This window comes from Morone saxatilis, unplaced genomic scaffold (assembly GCF_004916995.1).
Source record: "Morone saxatilis isolate NCDOM2014 unplaced genomic scaffold, NCSU_SB_2.0 Contig7, whole genome shotgun sequence".
Lineage (NCBI taxonomy): Eukaryota > Metazoa > Chordata > Actinopteri > Moronidae > Morone > Morone saxatilis.
Window position 1 is genome coordinate 4,071,215 of NW_023340246.1, and position 24,672 is coordinate 4,095,886.

Consider the following 24,672-nt stretch of genomic DNA (forward strand, 5'->3'; position numbering starts at 1 on the left):
ATGAATCAGTGTATTAGTCTATCAATAGAAACAATATAAACAGAAAGCCATAAGACGTGATAAATAAATGGATGGAGATTAGAAGACATGATTAATGTGCCTCACCTTGAAGTCATTGAGCTTATGAGTGGAGGAGTAGAGCTCCAGACTGCTGGCTGACAGCTGGTTAGAGGGTTAGAGCCAGGGTGTTAGTGAGACAGGTTAACAGCAGGGAAGAAGGGACTGTGTGAAGAAACAAAACCTGAACCCCAGAACACAAACAAACCTAAAATAATTGATTCTATCTTGTGGTTAGCTGCAGTAAGAAGGTCGAAAATGTTACAGTTAAGAGAGGACAGTTGAATATTGGAAACACTAAAGATGACAGTTTAAATGTTTTTTATTAACGCTCCCATGACCCCAGTGGGATGTCTCTGTGTTCACAGGATCCATGGTTTCAGCTAATATTACCACCTGATGAAGGTCAAACTCCTGAAATATTAATGTGATGTCTGGGTCACTTAAGAAAAAACAACTCTCTTACCCGGTTGATGATTGGGGAGCTCAGGCAGCGTCTGGGAGATTTCCCTTTGACTGCCAGCTGTTCCCTCACAGCCACCTCCTACACACACACACACAAATGTGTTTTGTAAGCATTTCTAATTGTGTGATTTATGGAAACACTATCACTTAGTGTCTTTATTTGGATGCTTTGTATTATGTGGATTAATTAGCTCTATCTGTTTTCTTTTTTGGCAGGGTAGAAAGGAAAATGTTCCAATTCTGGCTCCAGATGACATTTTCCTAAATTGCGTAAAGAGTGAAAAAGACAATGAGGATTTTATGTGCTCACGCTTCGAAGAAATATCAATCAAAGCAACACGGTTAAATGAGAGACTGGTCAGACATTTAGGTATTCTGAGTGAACTAAATGAGGCTGAATACCAAGTGATTTAATGTGGTTTTAATGTTTGAAGAGGAGATTCACGTCTCAGTTGTTCATGAAGAGTATTTCCTAACCTGTCTGAGTCTGTCCAGAGTGAGGATGTTCTCCACAGCCAGGACGCTGCGGAGGTATTTCTCTATGGCCGCCTCGCTGTCAGCTGATTGGTCGTCCTCGGTGCTGGCAGCCAGCCTGGCCAACATCTCCCTGTCCTCTGGACCGTGGATGTCCTGTGGGAGCAGGGGGACGGACTGTAAGGGGGCAGGGTGCTACTTTATGTGCTTAATGCCAGCTCTTGAGTCACCCTGCTGGGCTTTCATCTGTTTACATTATCTTTTGCAAGTTGCCACTGCTGACATGATAGAATCTATGAGCTGTGTTGTAGTGGAAATGTAATTACAGCAAAACAAACAGTGCAGAACAGCACACTCAGAATTCTTCTCTGGTCAGTTATTTAGAAAACACAGACCACAGAACATAGCCACCCAGTGTTAAATATTCAACAATGTAGAAGGCCTACATACATAAAACAGTTTGACCACATGCATCCTATCTAATCATTTTGATGTATTACACATGATACAAATTTCCATGGATAATCACACTCTAATTCTGAAAGTTCAGAGGTCAATTTCTAGACATTGTGGTTTGATTCAGCTTCCTTTGTTTTTCTGAACATTTTAACCCACTGCTGAAAACAAATTACGAACACGTTGTGTTTTTAACTTTAACCTGTGAGGCTAATAGTTATGCTATGACTCAGCACACCGTGGTGCATTGCTGTCGCATGGTTTTCATTAACATGGGCAACATTATGGAGTTCTATATAGAAGTAATATAAAGCATTAAAAAAATACATTTGTATATTATAGTCGCTAACCACCATTTTACATATTGATGACTTCCAGCTGTCAGAACAAGACGTCGTTCTTCTGCATAAAAGAAGTAACTGCAGCATTATTTTCCAGTCTACTAATTTGTTTACTAGTCAAGCAGACTGTAATGTAACAACAAACTGATGGATGTGTCAGTAGAGGTCTGCTCTATTCTACTCCTCTTCAGTTTTTTTATTAAACAAATATGCAGTTGCAGACATATCTTTCTTTAACCCTCAGACCCCCGAGGCTTACTGTCATATCTCACAGGTGCTTTACTCTATCATTCCAGCTGTTTCATTACTTTGTCAATCAATGTGTTCCTAAAGACTTGATGCTTTTTAAAAATAGCAATGACCCCAGTCAAAAGCACCCAATTCCACCTATGCAGTGAACTACTTATTGAGTTCAGGTTTGCCACAGGCCCTAATTTAAAGAATTATATACTCAGTCACTTTGAAAGAGACAGACACAGATTTCCTCATGTGCTCCGTGGACCACCTGAAATACTGATCTTTCTAAGGTAAGGTTCAAAGTCAGACATACAATACATAATTTCATGATAAAATGTTTTATGACGTAAATGTTTATATCCTATTATACAAGATAAGGACATGGTGTGAGTGCGGGAACAACCACAAATGTAACCATTTTTGAGGCTTCAGAGGCAGAGATTAATAGCAGAAAGAAATAGAAAGAAATAATAACCCTTCCCTAAAATGGTTGTTTCTTACAGTAGTGTATTATTGGGGTCCACAGGAACACGTCGGATGAGGGTGAATTTGTCCAGTGACAAAATGAAAACTGAGTTTTATTTTAATTTCTTTCTAACAAATACCTCTGTGGTCCGGTACTTACCCCTGGGATGTTAGAAACGATTTCAAAGGTGACTCCACAGCCGGGGATGGTGCTGCGCTGAGACATCCTCTTCAGCAGACTCTGAGCAAAACCCTGTCACACCAACACACACAACCACATGTTCTCAAATCTCTTCATCGGTGGCCATGTGCTTATGTAAGGGAGAGAGCAAACGTGTCATTGTGTCAGCTTGCTCCTGCCCATCATGCCTCGGGGGGAGTTGGCACCCACCTGTCTCCCAGTGACATTGACACAGATGCGTTTCCTGAGTAGCAGCTGCATGTGGGCCGGGTGGCTCAGCTGAACCACCGCATTGACCGTCAGGTAGACCCTCTGGTCAGCCGATGTCACGCGACTCAGCTGGGGGCACTCGTGGACCGTCGAGTCCCAGGAGGCCTCCACCTTCACCTGGACCACGTAGGAAAGCACGGAGAATAAACGGCTCCATCCAGCCGTGTAGGTGGTAAACTGACACTCTGAATATCAATCTTACCTCTGGATCGTAGTGTTTAACAATATGAAGGTCAAATAAGTCGTCGTCATCCTCCCCACTGAGTAGTGCATCCAACCCCCCGGCCAATGGGGCTGAAAGATTGGACTGGAAATCATCAGCTAAAGTGGAAAAAAGAGAGATGAGCGAGGAAGACAGAAAGAAAGCGGGTTTAGTAATTACTCATTATTAATCGTGATTCTGCCAAATCATGAGCATAACTGACTGTCAGGAACGACGTACCACTGAGATCCAGGAACAGGACAGGGATGTGCGTTTCCATTCCAGGGACAGGAACCCTGTGGAGAAACAGCACCGTACTTCAGCCCCCCTGACTGAACACCTGCTCCATGATACAGAGCGGCTGAGAGCTCCCTCCGCTCATCCTGACTAGACAAGCAATTAACACCCAACTGAGTGGATCTGAGGAGCAGAAAACAGTGGAGGTCTAGCTTCTCTCTAACTGCCGAACTTGACTTTTACCTGAATTTGCTGTCAACTATTTAAGGTTGTGATCACTGTAATAGTAGCTTCAGTAGTAGTAGGTTCATTTGCACCATTATTGAAATTCTAACAACAGGTTATAAGGTAGCTCCAGTGTGACAAGGAAGCATTGTGTTCTTACAGCAAACCTTTGCTAGAATCAAATAACAAATAAAAATGTCTGTAAAGATGAATTTTCACACCTCTCGACCGGTGCTCCTGGTATGCCGCTGCCAGCTGATGGCACCACAGAAACAGGCGTCTAGCACACGGCCCCGTCCTCGAGTGGAGGGTCGCGCAGGCGACGCATCAGCAGCTCGGGAGCTCTCGGCTCAAGCGTCAAGTCTCTGGACTGGTTATCATGAACATAGCAAACACAAACACACAAACGACGACAACACAGCAGCACACAGCACAGCACGAGCACCACGACACAGGTGAGCAAACACAACGAAGGAAAGACCTGCACTAAACGTACACTGACGCACCTTCTCCATACATTATACAGATAACTATTATTATTCATTTTCTTGATTATTCTTTATCTGATATTGGATACACCACATCCTGCCATATCCTCATCAGAGAAATATTCCTTTTCATGTTCTCACATTGATTTCAACCCTATTCCTTCCCCAGCCCTTCTCCATACTGGATATAGTATCTTAGGATTACTGTCAGCTAAACTGTAATCAGTTAGTAATTACTTCCATGCTTTCCATTCATCCATGGGGCTATGCTATTGGAAATGCTAAAAAAGAATCTAAATTTGCTTCATTGTCTCTTTATATTAATGGAGACATCGCTGCCACTTGGTTATGACAATTGAAAGAAGAAAAGCAGCATTTGTGCTGTAAAATCATACACTGGGGAACACAATATGAGAAAAGAAGCATGAAGTACCAGCAGTGAGAGGAAATGACATGCTGCCATAAAAAAAGTACACGCTGACAAGAAAATGGATGACTGGAAATATTGCTGCTATCACTCATTTTTTCAGAGTTGTGTTGAGAAATGCCTCCTGACTGCACCTGGTTTGCAAACTATCTTCTGTAGCTGCTGGTCCAGATACTCCTGCCTCTGAGTTAGAATGTCCAGCCACTGTTCCCTCATCCTCTCCAGGTCCACCTCCTACACACACACACACACACACACACACACACACACAGGCAGAGGTACACATACACATCAGTTGTACAGAAAAACGTACTGTTTACATAAGATAGGACACATTTAGCTACATACTTGCCATTTTTCTCTGTTATTGTGGAAATACGATGCATCTTTATCATTTATCGTCTACTTACTTGGTAGCTGTCCATGTCTTCATCCTCAGCCTGAAATTAAATTGACAGAGAAACAGTTAAAGTCAAACATTAAACCAAACATCAAGGCCATTTCATTTCCATAAAATTCCAACAAATTTGTATTTTCTTGATTGGATTTCCTCCTCACCCATTGTGATTCGCTGCCTTTGGAGGGACGCGTCTGTCGGACCTTGACGTCTCCGATGGACACGGAGAGGATGGAGGCGGTGATGAGGGGCATGGTGCCTGAGTCCGGTACTGAACGCACCTCCACCTGGACCCGACGGGACTGACCCTGGAGGTACACATTTACACGAGAGGATAGTTTTGGAAAGAGAGGATAGTCACTTCTTTAAATGTACTCCCACATACTCATGAAGCCAGACATAAGAACAGTATGTTCATCAGTTAACAGTGACACCTTAATAAACTGCTAATATTCTGGTCTCAGGTTATTCATTTTCTGCAAACAAACTCGGACCCGTGATACCTGTCGGAGCTGGAAGATTCCTCCTGTGCGTACGTCTTTAGCAGGAAGGACCTCTACAGCTGTGAACTCTCCTGCCTCGTTCAGCTCCATCAGCTGCACCCACAACTCCAGCCGGCGAGTCACCTCGCTCCACCTGCAGGTGCAGCACGCATAGGATCAGAGCTTTACATTATATTAACACACACCTTTATATGTTAGACACATAATATGTTTTAGAAATAGGCCTATTGGTCAGTTCTATTATTAGGATGAAACATTTTAGCATCACTGATAGTATGAGACAGAAATACATTGAGGATACAACATTATCATTCATTATTACCTTATAGCTATTGTCCCATTATGACGGATAGAAAAAAAAGTCTAGTGAAGAAATACATTTGAAATGAGCAGAATTGAAATTGCAGCTCAATAAACGTTAAAATAACAAACTGACAAAATAATAAATGAGTACATATCATACACAGTACTTCCAATGCCTCACTTTCTCACTTTTTTAGAAAACTGCATGCTTGTGTGTGTTTGTGTCACTGCACCTTTCTCTGAGGGACCGGGTCTTGGCTTGAATCACTCCCAGGTCCCACAGTGCCAGGTTCCTGCGGTGGTTGGCCTGCTTGTGGCCGTACACTTCAATAGCCACCGCCCCCTCAGCCAAAGATTCCACAAACTCCTCCGACACTGTCACCGACAACTCCTGATAAGTTATTAAAATGAGACAGAAATATTGTTGAATAAACTAGCAAACAAACAAATCAGATTTGTTGTTGTTTTTGTTTTGAAATTGGTGAAATATGAGTGTGGAGAACACTATGGTAAAGGTTGTGGGCTGATTTGGTGTGTGTGTGTGTGTTTGTGGGTCATGGAAAATTCCACCGGGGGTGTTACCTTGGCGCTGTCGAAGACCACAGTGCACTGAGGGTCTCTGGAGGCGGAGGACGAGCTGGACGGCGCCACCTCTGGAGCGATGAACACCGGCTCCTCCTGCCCCCAGAAATGGTACTGACAGAAGACAAAGTTGGACAGGTGGCGAGGAAGACCACTGGCCTGGAGGATTTTCACCTGAGAGCGAGAGGATATGAGGAGATGATGTTGAACAAACACGGTGATTTGTCACTCAGAGAGAGAGTGTTGTTTTTTAGTTCCGAACAAGGTCGCTTTAGAGACGTGTCTGTTAAACTTGATTTTAGTTTGGCTCTCTACTAAAGTCAAAAATGATTTCTACACACAGGGGAAATGCCTTAGGTCAACATGTAAGAATTTGTAGCAAAGACCTCCTGACACTGTTTTTATTTCATTTCATCACAAGAAAAACAGAAGCAAGAGACAACTGGATACAAAGCCAGCCCAGAGTTAATTAAACTTGTGACATTTCACAGTACAGTGAGCTGGAGAAACTCTCAACAGAGTGAAGACACAACAATGTGACTGCCTGCCAGATCCATTATCAATCTGGAACTATTTTCCCACTGGCAACACTGTCACACTCATTTATACTGAGCAGCTGCTGCATGTAGGATCCTGGCTTATATGATTCAAATTATCAGGTGGGGTTTCCCTGAATATCTTCCTGGATTTGGCTCATTTCTAACTCTTGTGATGAACAGATGAATCAGGCTTGTTTCTCACCACACAGTCCAGCTTGCGCTCCTGTTGGTCTCCATCTGTGATGTTCTGCTGAGCGTCAGACAGTCTTGTTGGACCTTCCTCCTCAGAGCCCTCTGTACCCCGCCACACCTCCACATGCAGCCGACCTGCCACCTGATGCACACACACACACACACTTCTGTTAGTCACTTTGGCAGGAAGCTAGCATATATATTATTATATATAATATTACTTTATTTAGTTTTTTCTCTGGTTTAATTTTGTAACCAAGAAATTAAGTTTATTGGTAACAAAATAAATGTAGTGACCAAACTGAGAGTATCTTTGTCACTTATAAACAATGAATCCATAAAGATACACTAATGTCATTGTCATACTGTTGGCAAGGGTGTAATGGTAAACTGTAGTTTACTCACCTTGTTTGATTGATACAACTGAGTAAACTCTCAACCTCATATCAAGTGGATAGACTTTGTTTACCTGGCCCGACTGTAGGCCTCATAATCAAAGTAATGAAAAAATACTTGAATGAATACGTGAATAATAAAAATGTAATAATCTTTTTTTTGGTATTAAGTAAAAATATCTACTCAGCATTTGCTGGATACAGCTTTACAAAGTGTTTCTTAACTTTTCTCCCCCTTTTATAAATAGTTTAGAGTTTAGAACATTAGCATTTATTCTCCACTATATTCATGAGCTCTCTAACTGTGCCTGTGTGTTACTGGGCAGGTAGTGTACAGTGGGGTTTTTAGAACGTTTTCATTGAAACCACCTGCTGATGAGAGCGGTGAGACTGAACCAAAACAGAAAAGTTTGGGGGCTGTCCATAGACCTTTTTCACAGCAGCCATGAAATAACTGAAATAATCACCCAGCGGGCTCCTACCTCTCCCTTCTGGTTGATGATGGGCACTGCATATTGCAGCTTGACGTCGTAAAACAGGCAGGCCAGGAAAACGTTGGCCACACCGATCAGACTGTGGTTCTCCTGTTCATCGAAGAACGGGTCGGCGCGCTTGAAATAGGACCGCATCACCTGGGTAGACACAGAATGAATGAATGAATGATGATGAATACATCACTTGTTGGACTTCAGGGTCTTCCTGAACGTCTGCTCTAAATCTCTAATTATTTCTCTTAAGTAAACTGAGTTTACCACATTAGCCCATATTTTATCTGCATATTCTTAAGATCACTCACAGGGTTGTCTTCATCGAAGTCCTTCCACTCCTGGTAGAGCTCCCTCATGTCCACCAACCTGTTCTCCATCTTTTCCAGGGCCCAGATCTGCTTCCCTTTACCTTTACGACGGACCTGGATGGCCGGCTCACTCAATACTGCATCACGCTGAGAAGAGGGGGAGAGAGAAAAGTGCTTTTAATACATGTTGGCTTGAACCTAAAGAGAATGCAAACAGTACATTATGCGTACTACATCACTTATATTACTGCCATCCATTTTCCAAACCACACTGTGGGAGGTTTCTCAGTAACTGAAAGTGTTTTTACTTCCTTCTAGGCAGAAATAGGTTTACAATAATTTCCCTTTGCCAGAGGTGCAGCAGTGGCTGCGAGAAAGCAATTAAGCCACTTTAAAACCTTTAGCGCCTGATTGCAGCATTTGCATCTAAAGTCAGAGCCCTCCTCTCAGTCAAAACTTGGTTAAATCTGAATACCCTGACATGACATATATTTAATACAGTGTGATTTTCTTTCCTATCCTATTCCTTCTGAATGCATTTCCTCTAATGCGCATAAACATCCATACATCCACTCAAAAAGAAAAAAAGAAAAACACATTTTTTATAACTACAGAACTTCCTTGAGAATCATCACATTTTAAGTTTCTTCAGTATCAAAGTAAACAAGTGGTAGTTGTCTGTACATCCATGGGTACCCAGCAAACAGGAACTGCTTATAGCTAATTTGGCATATTTTGACTAGTGCCAAACTTTGAAAACTTCACTACTGTATGAAAATCAATTTGCACAGACCTACGCACCTTGAACTTGCAAATACAATCTGTCAATCAAAGACAGTGTCTGGTGACTTTAGGTTTCTGTAATGCCCTTTTTAAAAACATTTTCTCTCTCTTAGACACACACACACACACACAAAGCCTACCTTCCTGTTGGCATCCAGGTTGGCAGCAGGTATCTGCAGAGTGACCAGGTACTCTGTCCTCTTGTTAAGCTCCTCGGCTATAAAGCCAGCCTCCTGTGCCAGCAGGTTGGCCCGAACTATCTGCTCCTTCAGACGCCGCAGGCTGCGAGTCATCATTGCTTCTCTGAACCGCACAAACACACATACTCGAGTTTTACAAAATCTTTAGACTTAACTGCCAACAAGGATTAGTAAAGTTTAACATCAGCTCATTGTATCTCACCTGTCCTCGCTCCAGCGCCGCATGCGTTTGTGGGAGATGGGTGCCGTTACAGCAGCTGCAGCGCCGGGCAGCAGGCCCGTAGGGTCCAGGAGGTGGGAGGGTTTCTCGGGAGTAAGCCGCCGACGGAGCTGCTGCAGCTCCTGTTCGTACATCTGCCTCTGTCGCTCCAGGGCGCAGCGTTTCTCCTCCTCGTGCTGCCTCTCCAGGGTCTGTAACACTGACTGCAAGGGGTCTGAGGTGGAGGAGGAGCCGCCAGAGGGTGGATGGATGGAAGAGAGAAGAGGAGGAAAGAGAGGAGGTTTATATTTCAGTATTCTTTCTTATACAATGAAAATTTCATCCATAAGAACGGTTCATCCTATAATCTAAATTCTGTCATTGTTTAGTCTCCCCCAAATAAGCTGGGACTGCTTCACAGGACTGCACTTGCTGTTGGTCCAAAAGTCCAATATTTACCTCATCATCTCTACTTTGGCAAGCAGAGTGTTCTGTCTGAGCACTGCAGGCTTTACACAGCCAGAACAGGGTGGGAAATATAGGAGATTATGGGGTAAATATTGAACTAGTGGACCCACATTGGAACCATTTGGGGTCTAAATATTTGGATTATACTGCACAAGCTGCTTGGAGTAACTTGATGGACACCCAGTGCTTTTGATAAAGCTGTATAAAAACTGGTCTGGTTACTTTAAAGGACAAAGCTATTTTCTATTATCCTTAAACGAAAAAAGGACCCAACCAAACAATGGATCGATCTTGTTAACAACTACAGCCTGTGTATCCAAAGCCTGTGTGCCAGAGAGCTCCACTGTCACTGTTGCACTGGTTGACATGTTCCTTCACTATAATGAACACACATACTGTAGTATGTTGTGAATCATTGCAGCATACACTGTCCATCATCAAGTCATATTGAAGTCATACTCTTGCTTAAAAATGTAGACATTGTTAGTTTGGGACTTTTCCTGGACTTAGTTCCCAGTAGTAGTCCTTCAGTCATTTGTGAAAATGCTGGCAGAGTTCCTTGGCTGTCCATGAGCGCTTTCAATGACAGATCCCACAGACAGATATGATGTAGAGGGGTTAAAGAGGTCAGAATAACACCAGCTCCACTCCCATGTCAAGTATTTTTAGACCATGTAAATAGGACTGCGCAATATGGTAAACAAATAACATTGCCATTATTTTGAAAGATATTTTGTCTGCAGTATGATTCACGATTAGTGGGAATGATCATTTATGCATTACATTTTTCAACTGCACTGAAGAAACTATTTAAATATGTTTGGGTCTGTACCAAACAAACACGTTTTCTTAACGCTGGAGAACAAGGGGGTCTCAGCAGCACTACAATACTTCATTATAATCCTATTGTACGCACATTTTGCACATGGCAGTATTGCAGTTTCTGTAATATTTAGATCAATTGTGCTGCCCTACATGCAAACAATCAAAAAAAACACACAATATTTAGCATTTATCGTATTTGGCAGTCTAGACAGTTAAGAGTTTAAAATGTGACATCAGGACTACTTTACAGGTGCCTGGATGGATAATCAAACCAAAATAGATGGAAATTGTAATTTGAGGTACAAAGGAATGTAAAATAAAAGCACAGTTTCTTAACTTTCAAGATCCCTTTTCTCAGAATTTCAGCTCTTATGACACAACAAGTTAGCAGTTAACTGTGTAAAAAAGCTGATTAATGCCTGTCATTATTCACCACAGCTGCCAATCTAAAAACACATTGTGAGGAAGCTCCTCGGCTACAACACATCAGGATGTTTTGTTCTGTTATATTAAATAAACATGGGTTCATCTTATTTCTTGATGTTGTGCACCTTCATCATTGTTTGACATTTGAGTCTGACTCACCATTGTTGCCCATGCCTTTCATCATGACTTCGGCCTGGGCAAACTCATAGCCGAAGCTCAGCTCGCTCGACACGTCGCTGGATGCATCCAAGTCCACCTCCAGCCGGTCGGTGCTCAAACACGTCTTCATCGCAGCGCCGCCCTCCTCATCCTCACCTCCTGCGTGGACCATATGCCTCGGCAGGCTGATCCTATGTGTGTGTGCATGAGTAGGTGGTGGTGGTGAAAGAAACAGGAAGTGTGATGTGGCAAAAAGAAGAGGAAGAGACACAATGACGAGCTTGTGACCACATGTAAATAAACGCTGCAGAAACATGTTAGTGTTAGAAATCAGACAGCACACAGAGGCAGATTCAAAGTCAACGCTCTGTAGGTGAAACCGACCTGAAGAAGTGGTTGTTTCCCCACAGGATTCGGTCACCGTGGTGAATCTGGACTGGACTGGTGACTGCAGCACCGTTCACACATGTCCTACAGGTGATAAAAAAAGATTCATCCAACATTTGAGAAGAGAAGATGATACTGTAGTCAACTGAAAAACATGTCCTTGGGCCCTGTGCCAGTGTCAATGCAAGCTTCAGATTCATTTCTATGCAAATTATGTTCAATATAATACTGTATATCTTTATAGATTTTTTAAACTGCCATTTTGTCTGTATTGGTCAGCACAGTGGACAGCAACAGGTTGGCGCACGTTGCTGTAACTGGATACCTTTTCGTTCTTGACCGGATTGTATTAGTAGCACTGAATATCAAAGCTAAGCTAGCGTTTGAGTTCAGATTTGTCTTCTTTTTTCAATTTATTCTTTAATTAGATACTTCCTGTTTTGGCATATTTTTAATTTATCAAATTAAGGTATCAAAAAAAGTATCTTTTTGGTATCAGTACAGAAACTCAAGGTACCCTCGTCACTGGTAAGCGGTTTTGAAATTTGTTGATATTCCCAAACTTTTCCTGAGTTTTACTTAAAGCAGCAGTTTTTGGCCCCCACTTGGGGGCAGCAGAACAAGCTGTGACCACTACACTGACATATACTATACACCAATCAGCCATAACATTATGGCCACCTGGGCACCCTGGTGGTCAGAATGCTATGCAGCCCCATACAAACAAACTATGATGCACTGTGTGTTCTGACACCTTTCTATCAGAACCAGCATTTAACATAAGCTCACGGTCATTGCAACCCTTTTCACAAAAACTAAAATTAAGGGTTTATTTTGACCAAACCAGTGTTTTTGATTGTTGGAGAGACTAATAAAAGCGGTTTTGGTGAATTTTATTTTCTCTCTGTCCCATTGTTTTGGCCTGAGATGCTGGTGCTCTAGTGTGACGTCCAGTGGCAAGTGAATTTAAAGTCCTTAAAGACTCCTCTTACGTTTTTAAGATTACCCAGTGCTGCCCTTTAAGAGCCTTGCCGTTGTTAACAAAGCACTTTTTATCCTCTAGTGTTGGGTGTTCTGAGCAGTTCTCAGTGCTGATGAAAACTTATGAGAAAGTAACACAGTGGTGCACAGAGAGGTTACAGTGTTACAGTGATCTATCAAACACGGCTTGCTGTATTGTTGATTCAGGTTGAGAACCTACCGGGCGTTGCGGTGAGGGCTGAGCATCACGCCGTTGCTCTCGGTAATGTCGATGACGCAGTGCTCAGCTTGGATGGCCATCCCGCACAGCTGGATGTCCTGTGAGTTTGCTGAGCCCACACGCGTGTGCTCCTGGGCACGGCACACAGACAGGGGAGGTGGTCACAAAATGCACCGGTGCAGAACATGTGTGCATGGTAAACAGCACCGGGCTGTATGTGCGTGTGTGTGTCCGGTACCTTCAGGTAGTACACCAGCAGCTCGTTGAGGGCAGGGTCAGCGTTAAGGTTGACCAGGAAACACTTGTCATCCACCACTCGGATTCCAGAGGACTGCAGGGAAATGCCCAGATTCTCCAGCTGCCTCTGACGCTCCTACAGGCAAACAGATTGCACATTTAATGCATTCATTGATTAGTTGATTATTCCAACCTTTAGCTGCTTGATGAAGGAAATGGTAAAGAGAAGGAGTGCAGTTAAGAACACTCCGAACTGAATAAAACTCAGTGAATGAGTTTAACTTGAAACAAGTCACACTGAATGAACAGAAACAAAATCAATTGACAATGACTCACATTTTAATTTCACCTCCTCAGTTTGGTTAAATGTGTCTATTAAGTCTACTTGTTTCAGTGCAAGAAATAGACAAAAAAGTTAATGAAGTTCTGTTAAGTATAACAAGATTAAGAGGGGATGTGGAGAGTGTGTGTTACCTGAGCAATAGCCTCAGTCTTCCTGAGTTTCTCCTCCCAGGTGACTGTCATTTCTTGAATCAGTTTCTCAGACTCCTCCAGCCGCTCCTTCAGCTCGGGGGCCTTCATAGACTGAGAGAGAGACAGAAGCTGTGTTACTCTCCACATATCACTGGGTTATTTGGAAAAAACTTCTAGAGGTTAAACCCGGCTGCAGTAATCCGAACCTCGGCCTCTGTGAGCTGCTCCCTCAGTTTCTCCACTTCCTCACGGAGCTCTCTGATGATCCTGGCGTTGGGGTCTTCGTTGACGACAGCGTGGTTGACGATGCTCTTGGCCCTGTCGGCGTAACGCAGGGTGGACAGCGTCTCGTCATAGTTGTCTGCAGCGGGGCTGATGGTGGCGACCATGGCTGTGCGGCTGTTCCCTCCCAGGCTGTCCTGCAGGTAGTAACACAGCTTTAATCTTAGAGAAGGTTCCAAAACCATGTTTCAACAGGTAAAATGTATCTACTTTTAAAAACCATTATCAATGTTTCATTTTGTAGTTGTTACAGCAAGATCATTAACATTAACTTCATTAACCTGATACGTTTTTAAATTCAGATTGGATTCAAGACCCTGCAGTCGACACTGTGCAAAACAAAGAAAATCCACTACTTTGGTTTAGAGAAGGAACTACAAAATGTGGATAATTTAGGATTAGGCTTCCTGCAAGTTGCAGAAAGCTACATTTAACACTATTACAATGCTACCATGGAACCAAATTAAAGACTAATTTAAAAACCTATAATTAAAAACTCAAAGCTGGCAAAAGGAGCTTTTTTCCAACAGAGCAGAGCAAATGCAAATAATCAGCAGAGCCTCGAAACTAAATAGGCAGAATAAAAAAAGCACACCAGAAAATTAATTACTTTCTTTTATGTTTCTTTATATTTAAAAAATGTATATTGTACCAGTACCCTGTTGTGTAATAAAGTGGGAGTGGGCGTGCAGTGCAAAAAAAGAACTGGAGAGGCACAGAAATCAGTGTCCTGCTTGTCTGTGGTGAAATCTGTATGAACAAGGTTTGTTATTTCCATCTGTGTACCTTGAGCAGCCAGGTGAGCACAGAGTCTCTGTAGGGAACAAACTTGTTCTTGTTCTTCCCTGCTCCCTGGTCAGCCAAGGCCGAGATAACTAAACCCAGGGTGCTGAGAGACCTGGAGGGAGGGATGAAGAGAAGACCACAAATCATCAAAGCAATCTCTGCCTGAAAAAGGCTGATAAGATTTCAGTCAAGCAAACAGGGCTGCAGTGTAAATATGTGAAATGCTGTTCCTTTTGCAAAGGTAATATGCGAGGGAAATAACATCCCGTTTAGCAAAAAATATGAGCAAAAAAAAGACCAAAACCAATGACCGTAGCAAGATCAAGAATCAAAATCAAAAGTGAGCGTAGACGGAAAACAAACCCAATCCCAGCCCTTTGCTTGGTCACGTCATTTAGTTCTCAGAAGTAAAAACTGGACTGCTGAGGGTCTTTCATGTCATGGCACATACCATATATTTATTTGATTTGATTTTAACTCACTTATTGATGTTGCTCCCTTCTTTCAGCCGTTCCCCCGCTGCTCCAGTCTTGGCTGCCCGTTCGCTGCCGGCCAGATCCACGAGGCTCAGCTTGCTCACCTTCTCTCCACTCGTCTGGAGAGCAGTACACAGGGAAATATACATGAAGGCAGGGAAACATTACTGAAGGTCAGATGCAATTGTGGAGATTTAAAGATGACCTTAAGAGATTCATTGGGCATTGCTGGGGAAGTGCTGACTAAACGATAAAACATGACATAATACTGGATTTCAGGTCAATTATAAACAGAAGACACAAGATCGTTTCCAGTTCAACAGAAAACCCATACAGAATGCAAAACAAAAATAGTGCTGAAATGACCACAATTACTGCCTTTATCATTTATACAGGTATCTTAAAGGATTATTGTGGAAAAGTAAAAGGATTGTCGTGATCCTGTGAAGCGTCAATAGTTGATAATGGGTGTATGGGTGTGTGTGTGTCTTACCCCGGACTGTAGGTCCTTGAGTGTGTGTGTGAGGATGATGTTGAACACGGCGTGGGACCTGCTGCTCTCTTCATTCATATTTGTTGCTGCAACCGTACGAGATTTATTTCCCTCCGACATCAGAGACTCTATGTCCTGTCAGAGACGCCACAAACAAACACACGTCTCGTCTCTACTTTATGAAATAACTCGTTTCCCTTGGCAACACAACGTGACAGAAGCAAAAGAAAAACAGATGGGAAATTAGACGTAGCTCATGGGGGTACCTTGTAGCTGGCCACAGCCAGGCGAGACAGGCCATCAACATAAGGCCCAAAAACGTTGTGCTCTCTCACTCTCAGCGCTTGGCGATTTCTACGGACAGAAGGAGGTGGTTATTCATTTTATATCCTTCAGTTCTATTCCACCCAACCCAAATGCAAACATGAGAAAATAAACTGGACAGCTGTGTTCCACCCTTCCTGAATTAATAAATAAAACTTGCAATCCCGCCTTGCCGATCAGTCAAGTTGCAGTTTACATCAGTGTCTGTCCAGACTCTTATAATATTCACTGTATTTTTTGGCAAAATCACTATAGTGACATGTATGATTCCAGTGAATAATTCCCAGTGAGAAACATACCTTTTCCCCTTAGAGACTATTTTTTTTACAGACAGATAGAGAGCTTCTTCACATGGTGCACATAAAAACAGTCTTAAGATCAAGACTGAGAACCATTTAATGTTATTTAAGGTTCACTGCACTGTACCAGACTGAAATATGAAGACTCACATGACTGCAAAAAGAAAGAAAGACTTAAGCGCAGGTCGTCAGACCCATGACATTTTGCATTATATTCTAAAATTTCTGTTTGAAAAGTTTCTAACAAAGACAGTAGTTTTAATTGGTTTCCAGTTATCAATTCTATTCAAAAACTAGATTTGCAGTAAAGTCTAACAGCAGTGTTCCCAACCCTTTTCCTAAACATCTGACATACCTGAAATATTTTATGGATATTTCATATTATACTTAATGCACAACAACAACAAACAGCACAGAACAACTGATAAACTGTACAATGAACCCAAATAGTAAACACAATAACTGCAGGGCTTTTGTGTAAATTTAGATTTGGATGGAAATTGGGAAGTTTTGGCAGATGATTTCCTGTGAATACAGAGATAAGTAACTTTTTATGGGAACTTTTTGTACAATCCTCTGTATTATGAATTTTTTAAACAATCGTACATACTTGAATTTAGTTTAGTTTTCTTGTCATTGTTCTATTTTAGCTCTTTGGTTGTTTTAACTGCATACTTTTCTAATGCAGGATGAAGAGTGAAGGCTCTGTGAATATAACTTGTGTTCTGATCTTAAATCATAATATCAACTTTAACTTCTTCTTCACAGAAATGAACAAAATGCTGAGATTTAGGTCTTCTAAAGTTTTCTTGCACTCCTTAAAATCAAGAAGGCCCTGCGACCCCTAGGTTGGGATCCACTATTCAATGGCATAGAATACCAAATATATGTATTTTCTTAAAGAACACAGGATTGTGCATATGCACTGTTTTAAAATCAAGTCAGTTCCTCACCCTTTGGGGTCGAGCAGGTCTCGGACCTTCTCGTTGTAAATCTCCATGTAGGAGACCTCCACGGTGAAGCTCTCTCCCTCCCGGGCCTCCTTCACGGTCCTGCTGAACAGGGAGCTGCAGAGCCGAGGGATCAGACCAGGCTGCTCCGCTGAGCCCATCATGGTGTACGACTTCCCAGAGCCTGGACACGGTTATAGTTTACAGAATCAAGATATAAAGCGGAAAACCAACCAAGCAATGTTAAAGAAACAGGAAGGAAGTAGGAAATAGTATAAGATTGAGTGTGCTCCAACAGTTGCTCACATAGGTCCCATTTAAAACACCAAATGCAAAGACTGTAACATATATTAAAAAATGTCTGTCAGACATAACAGGTTTCCGTGATTTGGAGTGGTGGAAGTGAGAGAGAAAAAGACTAAATCAGGCAGTAAATTAATACACAACTGGAGAGTGCTGCTAATGATTCTGCTGTACGCATTGACTATAAATGCAGACCCCAACACCTCCTAAGCTTTCATGTAAATTCAATAAATTAACACTTTGGAATAAGCATGAAAAATAAAGTGTCTGAGAGGCAGAGATCCGGATGTGTTAGCAGAGACACCCTCAATTAAAAAGCTAATTAAACTGCTTATTGAGACACATTTTCAGTCTGGAAATGTGATGAGATTCACATTATGGACCTCAAAGTGAACGGCAGCGTGGTTTTGTGGGTTGTTGAAGTAAAAAAACTATCCCACAAGACACAAATTGAGCGAGTACATCGGTTGAAACGAGCATCCTGTACAGATTCTGTACTTACAGTATGCAGTGTAAGTGCAAGTATTATCAGAGTAAAATGTGTCAATAGTTTTCTCATACAAATATCTTTTTTTTTTAACTTCAACCCATATGCATTTCAGGCTTAAATTAACAAATTCTGCAACTCACACAACCTAATGGATATATAGATACAGATGTTGTCAAAGGTAGACTGATAGATACATACTTTGCTCTACTGCTTAGAGAGCCAAGTTTAATAATTGCAGACAGCAGTCTGCAGTGTGTTCTCACTCATTACACTCAACTCCAAATGTGCTCCTAATATGTCTGTGTGTATGTGGGGAGAACAAATGTAGGTCATTCTGGAAAATGAAGGTGTGTCAAATGAGATGATGTGATATAATATGTAATAGTCACTGACAGCACACCTTCATTGTGATGGTTCCACAATCCAGGCTGTAAACCTGAGAAAATTATGCTAGCTAATTCTGATTCATCTTTTAAATCCCTCCTAAAACGTGCTTTTATAGTCAGGCTTTTATGTGAATTAACAACAAGCCCTCAGGATGACAAAACCTTGTCCAGTGAACAAACTAGTCAGTCTTGGATTTTGTTTGCAAGATTAGATTCACTTATTCACACATATTCTGACAGCAGGACCCTAAACTGCAATATGCATTCATTGTAAATACCCATTCTAAAGTTATAAGGGTTATAACGAGTAGGCGTAGTCGAACAGTTTTGACTTTTAATCTTGCTAGAAAAGGCCTGGCTCTATCTAGAAATGGCTTACACCTTGATAAGGTCAACACACCTTGGTGACCTTTTCAGTGCTTCTGCCTCTAACAAAGCAATGAATATCCTATTAGGCTGTAAAAGCTTGAGAATTAATAGACCTTTCTCACAGCGTTTGGACTTGTCATAGCAGGAAAAGCACAGGTGTTAACTAATAATGTCATCGATAGCTCGATCCTATTTAAATGTTGCAGGTTGAAATGCCAATTAGCACAATAATAAGACCATGGAACTGGCTCCCCTGAATGGAATGCAGCCCGTACTTATATTATTTGTTAATGTTCACTGTGAGAGAGGTCTGTTAGACGGTCAGCAGCCGCCACAGAGGCAAATGTCAGCTTACAACAAAGTTATACTATACACTCAGTTGGTACACTACCCTGATTTATATGATGGACAGAATATTAGAAATACAGCTCAGTATAGTGTAGTGTAATTCATCATATACTCTCAAATAATTTACAGAGAGAACCTTTATTTAGGACAGTCTAACATTAGAGACAGGCCTATATTTCTAATATCCTCGTTCCCCACTTAAAGCAAATTCAAACCCTCATCTATGTTTAACTTTTGTCTTGATAAATTAAGTACAATTTCTTCAAAACTAATTCTATCAGTACAGCAAGAGTCGTGTCAGGTGTTCCTCTTTGCATTTTTCCATGAACGATGAAGAAAACTCAGCACTTCCTCTAGTATGTTCCCATTAGAAGTCTTGCAGCCTCCCTTTTAAAGGTAGGATGGTGAAAAAAAACAACAGAAAAGTGTTTTGTTGAGGGAGTTTAACATCGATCAAGAGCACGGCAAAGAAGAAAAGACTGGAATTAATTAGAGTATGAAAACATTAGTAGTGTTAAAAATAGAAGCTCGGGGCAGCAGAGTGGTGAATATAGCATGACTCTGTTGATGAAAAGAACTGCAGGTGTGATTGCACCTTCACTGAACTTAATATTCCGTGAGTATAACAACACTGCAGTGCTACTATTATACTGTACTTGTAGAAATATTACCAAGGGGCCGTAACTCTAATGTTTGCATCTCACCTGTCTGTCCATAAGCAAAGATGCAGGCGTTGTAGCCCATGAAGGCGTTGTCCAGCAGACTCTCCCCAAGGCACTGGAACACCACATCCTGACCTGCACCGACATCAGAAAACACACTTTTATGTCTCAAAGTACGGACAACTTTGAAGATAACTTTAAAAAGACAGACCATGAATACAGAAACAACTCTTTCTTTATATACAGTCATGACTTACTGGTCTCTGTTTTTCTATGCAAGACAAGACTCACAGCCCAGAATAGACACGGTGGGCGTTTTGTTCAGATTCAATACATCCGACACAGGCCGCTGAACTTTTTATACCCCTCACATTGCTAAGAAACCCCCTGGCAATGGTTTTGTTTTATCCCCTTACAATGTATAGGGGCACAGAACCGATCTGGAGGTAAACAATGTGTAACTGTTCATCCTGCCCTCCTCAGCACTCCCTTTCTCCCACTCCATAAATAGTTCCGAATATCAGGAAACATTCTGTTGGGAGTTAAGTTTAAGAAATGAGTCACTCGAGCTAAAAACAGAACGCACCGAATCAAGCAGAGTACAAAACACAGTAACACTGTGGCAATGTGCTGACCTGCAAACTTGTCTTTTTGAGATTCATCCATTGACCAGAAGCAGTAGTCATAGGCGAAAACCTGAAGAGAACACACAAGGCAGTGGACTTAAATGTAGAAGAACTAATGCGTCACCAAATCACCACGTTTACAATGTAAAGATTATAGTTAGAGAATTCATTTGTGCAACTTTAATTGGAAATATAATTGAATTCAGAGTTTAATTCAGTACTCACCTTTGGCTGACTCCTGAGGGCAACAGATGGAAGAAGAAATAAAAATATCAGTTAACAATTGTTGTTAAAAACCGACATGAACATGTCAACCAACCTAAAAACTATTTTAACGCATACTGTCTGTCTAACACAGGCCTGTGGATTTACACAGCAGAGGAAACATAGCAAGAACCTTGTCAAGGCAAGAACATGTGAAAATATTTGACAGTTTGGTCCATGTATAACACACTTTTTAAGATTCAGCTCCAAGCAAAGGAACCTTTGCAGGGAAAGCAAAGCAGAGCTAAGTTCAGCCAACTTTCACTTTCACACAGTTACACACAATCACACCTGGAGGCTGGAGGCCCAGGTAGTGGTTGTTAAAGTAAGGTAAGAGTCACTTCTTTTTCATTTTTCCCACCAACATTTTCCCAGCCAGTCTGGGGAGTCTTGGACCATCGACCCTTTGGCCACTAGACTGCTTCTCTAACCTGCAGGTCAGTGGTTCCCAACCCTGGGGTCACAAACTAAGTTTAGTTGGTTGTTAGATGGCTCTGGGATAAGAAAAAAAAAACACATTTCTATAATAAAAATATATTACAACTACAAAAATGTCAACTTTGCAGATTAAAGTCAATCAGAAATACTTAACAGTTGTCTGCCTCTAGGCATCCTCTTATAATGAACTAAATGAAGCAAACGAAGAGGAGAAAAACTGGTTGAACTGTTTACTATTTACTGGGCCCTCCGCCAGATGTACTGACGGATTAAGATGAAGGGACATTTCTTGTTGGGAAGGCAAAGAGCTCAGTCAAAAGTAAGGATGTCCTACTCATGAGTCAAAGTCTATTTATTTCTATTTCTTTATATTCTATTTTTGCTAAATTTTTCTTGCATAACACACTTGCCAGAATAATGCTCCAGCCTGCTCAGACACTGTGTGTTTCTCTGGATGAGTACTGAACCAAATCAATAACATGTCAATGCTGTGACTTGCTTTAACAGATACTTGACGTTCATTGACTGCTCTGTGGCAGTTCAGAAAAGTACAGCAAACAACACTGCAGGGCAGGAACAGCAGAGCTAGCAAATACTGAAAATCTGACACGACTCCAGGTCAAAGTCAGTGGAGAGTTTCAAGGATACGGAGTCAAAGGTGTTTTAATCGTAGCGGAGCTTAAAAATCTGTCAAGGTGACTAATCCTCTTTGGCTCATTGCGAATGAAGTGGGGAATGTGACCTTCAGCAGCACTAAGAATCTCAGAGCCTTCTGGTGTCCCTGAGACCAAGGACTGCACTAAATCTCTGCGTTCTCACCAGAGCACTTTAAAGCACACTCACTGCGTTTTAGGTTCATCCCAGGGCGGCCAACAATAGTATCCAATGCAACACAATGTCGGCAAACACATCACCACATTCCAGCGAGCAAACGTCAAATTTAATTATCAAACATGTTCTATGCTCCAGTGCAGCTCATGATGCCGTCCATCGTCCATTCACGTTAGAGCAAGTCTGAGCTAGTTCATATTGAAGCTTAAGGCTGGGTTTAACACAAGAAAAAACTGTATTATGTGGTTTAATGATTACGTAGATTCCATAAATATTATGGTTAAAATGGACATTAATGCTTGAAGTGCCCTTCATATCTAGGATGAATGAATCCACAACCATCAGATTTGATTAAACAACTATGTTTCCTATTCTCAGTGCACCACACGCTGAGCAGCACTAGACACACTGCGTCTGTAGAAATATGTATGAGGAAAGGGTCCATTCTGGTGATGAACCCACAATTCCCCTCAGCTCTACAGAGCGTTTTAGCGTCTTTACGTTTACAGTTTACCCGCACACAACTTTATTCTTTTGGTTCACTCTCACTGCTCTCATTAGTGTCGTTTTCAGCCACACCAGGCACCTGTTTCTGGCAACTGTTCACTCTGCGCCCAGCACCATAAGGCAGACTACAACGGCAATTATTAGTCAATTAATCACACATATACATACATGGCGTTTTTATCTTTTAACCATTTCCAAAGATAAGTATAAAAGTTAACCGAGGTTCTTCCTAAAGCTGAGAGAACTGTTATTGGAGCACAGAGCAAAAAGGGGCGGGACTTAGGTCAATTGCACATGAATGCACTATTCTGGCGATCTCTAGTTTCAAACACATTTCCACACAGCCATTCAAAAGGAGGAAACACTTCATCTTTTTGGCAAATCTATGTGAGAAACACAGATTGTTACATTTGTTATGGTAAAATAAATCATACTTAAACATAGGCACCCAGTCTCCAGGGAAGCCCCCTTTGAACTGCGGTACTATACTATACATAACACACAGTCTTCACTAAGGCAGAAATATCAACTTGGGGTTTACAAAAAAAAAAAAAAGCTGCAGATTTAGTCATGGCCACACACATTGGGGGGGGGCTGTAATAAAACAAGGCCTCCCTATGTGAGACTTGGCTGGTCCATGAAAGAGCAACATTAAGTCCTGTCCTCTCCTGGACTGGCAAGGACATTCCTGAGATAACTGGCAGAGACTCGCAGCTCCAAGGAGTCACTAAAGGAGACGGAGGAGGACGGTAGGTCAGCAAGTCTATGACTGACAAACAACACACAGGCCTACACAACACGACTATTTCAGATCGACGCAGCCTGATAATACACAGACCTTCTGGGTGGATGATCACATATTACAGATTCTAATCTGTACACAAAAGTTCTCAAAGTCAGGACATAAAACGAGGAAACAGTCGTGATGCCGTAAACAGATAAAAGTGGGGCTCTTATCAAAGCCAAGTTCAGATAAAAGAGGCTCACGATCATGGTTTCTTTTTCTAAACATTATTCTGCAGGGGCTGATAAATATTCTGCAACAACTCAAGGTCCGTTTATAGCATGTGCAGTAAAATGGGATCAATGAAACTATAGTTTTACAGGCCGGCTCCACAGTTATAAAAGCAAACCCAAGGCTTTATTAATTTGTACCATCTTGAGGGTCTGACAGCCCCCGTTGTAGTCCTGGTTGCAGCTACCAAGGGTGCCGTAACATATTAGCACCCCCTGAGGCTCATGCAGCAGTTCAGTCAAACCTGTCTGGCAGTAAGCTGACTAAGCACAAACCCTGTGGAATTGGCTGTTCAATGACTCCCCTAACAAACAACACTGTTCTGTAACACGGATTACGCTCATAAGAGAATACAGTCTACTGGGAAACTAATCCAGAGGTTCCTTTGTACAGAAACTGATGCTCTCCAGTTAAAAATATTTGCTTACTGGCTGCTCAAAATCCGGTTCACTTCTCCCACTTGTGCTGCTCTGGGATCAGAGTGGGAGAAGTGCTTGTCTGTGCTGCACTGAGCCTGTAAAACCTGTTCACATTGATCCCAAAAGGGGAAGCATACCGCAGCTGAAGCGTGTCGGGGCAGAAGAGACACACACAGATACATGCACACCAAAAAAATGCATAGTATGATAAGTATGAAATATGGGACTGCCTGTCTACAAAGGAACTGATTCTTACTCTCATGTCTGGAGGGGATTGCCCAGAGGCATCTTTACTGAACAAGGTAACCTGAGAAGGGGGTCAAAGCCTCCAGGGAGCTTCTACCTACCAATGCTGCTCTGACTCGCTGGACGGAGGTGAGAGGACAACAGCAAACATATGGAGACATACAACACAGAGTGGAACGCCTTCACTTTACACAACCAATGCACATTTATCACCCAAAACATCTGTCTTTTTTATTTTTTTAACTACTATTTTGATGCATTGCCCTGATGTGAGTTCTGACATCAATATTAAACCAGAGATACATTTCTATGCTGACTGGATGCTTAAGTTGTAACTTTTATTCAGAGTTTTGAATCTGAATCTTGACATCGTCCTCTCCTTTGTGCTTATTCCTTTAAATCCTGGCTCGACTGCCTGAGCAGGACTGAGCTGGAACAGACACACCCTTTGTAAAGAGGGGAGCGATGCAGGAAGGACAGGGAGGGAGAAGGAAGAATGGAAAGGAGTAACAGAAGGAGGATGGGTGGGGTGAGGGTTAGGTGTGAGCTAACCTGATGGGCTGGTTA

At 42.0% G+C, this 24,672-nt stretch overlaps 1 protein-coding gene across 1 annotated transcript in view; it reads right to left on the bottom strand.

Annotated features, from left to right (window-relative positions):
- LOC118340935 (kinesin-like protein KIF13B) overlaps window positions 1-24,672 on the bottom strand; it is a gene marked incomplete at its 5' end in the record, with an annotated part of 32,813 nt that overhangs the window by 6,036 nt on the left and 2,105 nt on the right. The window contains 33 exon segments of the mRNA XM_035679101.1: window positions 524-601; window positions 1,000-1,152; window positions 2,656-2,748; window positions 2,887-3,063; window positions 3,149-3,267; window positions 3,389-3,444; window positions 3,832-3,890; window positions 4,494-4,554; window positions 4,647-4,759; window positions 4,936-4,965; window positions 5,084-5,230; window positions 5,426-5,558; window positions 5,962-6,119; window positions 6,311-6,484; window positions 7,052-7,183; window positions 7,919-8,068; window positions 8,233-8,379; window positions 9,156-9,318; window positions 9,418-9,649; window positions 11,293-11,483; window positions 11,677-11,763; window positions 12,881-13,011; window positions 13,119-13,253; window positions 13,592-13,702; window positions 13,798-14,010; window positions 14,660-14,771; window positions 15,142-15,254; window positions 15,629-15,763; window positions 15,895-15,982; window positions 17,205-17,385; window positions 19,802-19,894; window positions 20,395-20,455; window positions 20,611-20,623. Coding sequence (XP_035534994.1) covers window positions 524-601; window positions 1,000-1,152; window positions 2,656-2,748; window positions 2,887-3,063; window positions 3,149-3,267; window positions 3,389-3,444; window positions 3,832-3,890; window positions 4,494-4,554; window positions 4,647-4,759; window positions 4,936-4,965; window positions 5,084-5,230; window positions 5,426-5,558; window positions 5,962-6,119; window positions 6,311-6,484; window positions 7,052-7,183; window positions 7,919-8,068; window positions 8,233-8,379; window positions 9,156-9,318; window positions 9,418-9,649; window positions 11,293-11,483; window positions 11,677-11,763; window positions 12,881-13,011; window positions 13,119-13,253; window positions 13,592-13,702; window positions 13,798-14,010; window positions 14,660-14,771; window positions 15,142-15,254; window positions 15,629-15,763; window positions 15,895-15,982; window positions 17,205-17,385; window positions 19,802-19,894; window positions 20,395-20,455; window positions 20,611-20,623 — 4,039 coding nt within the window.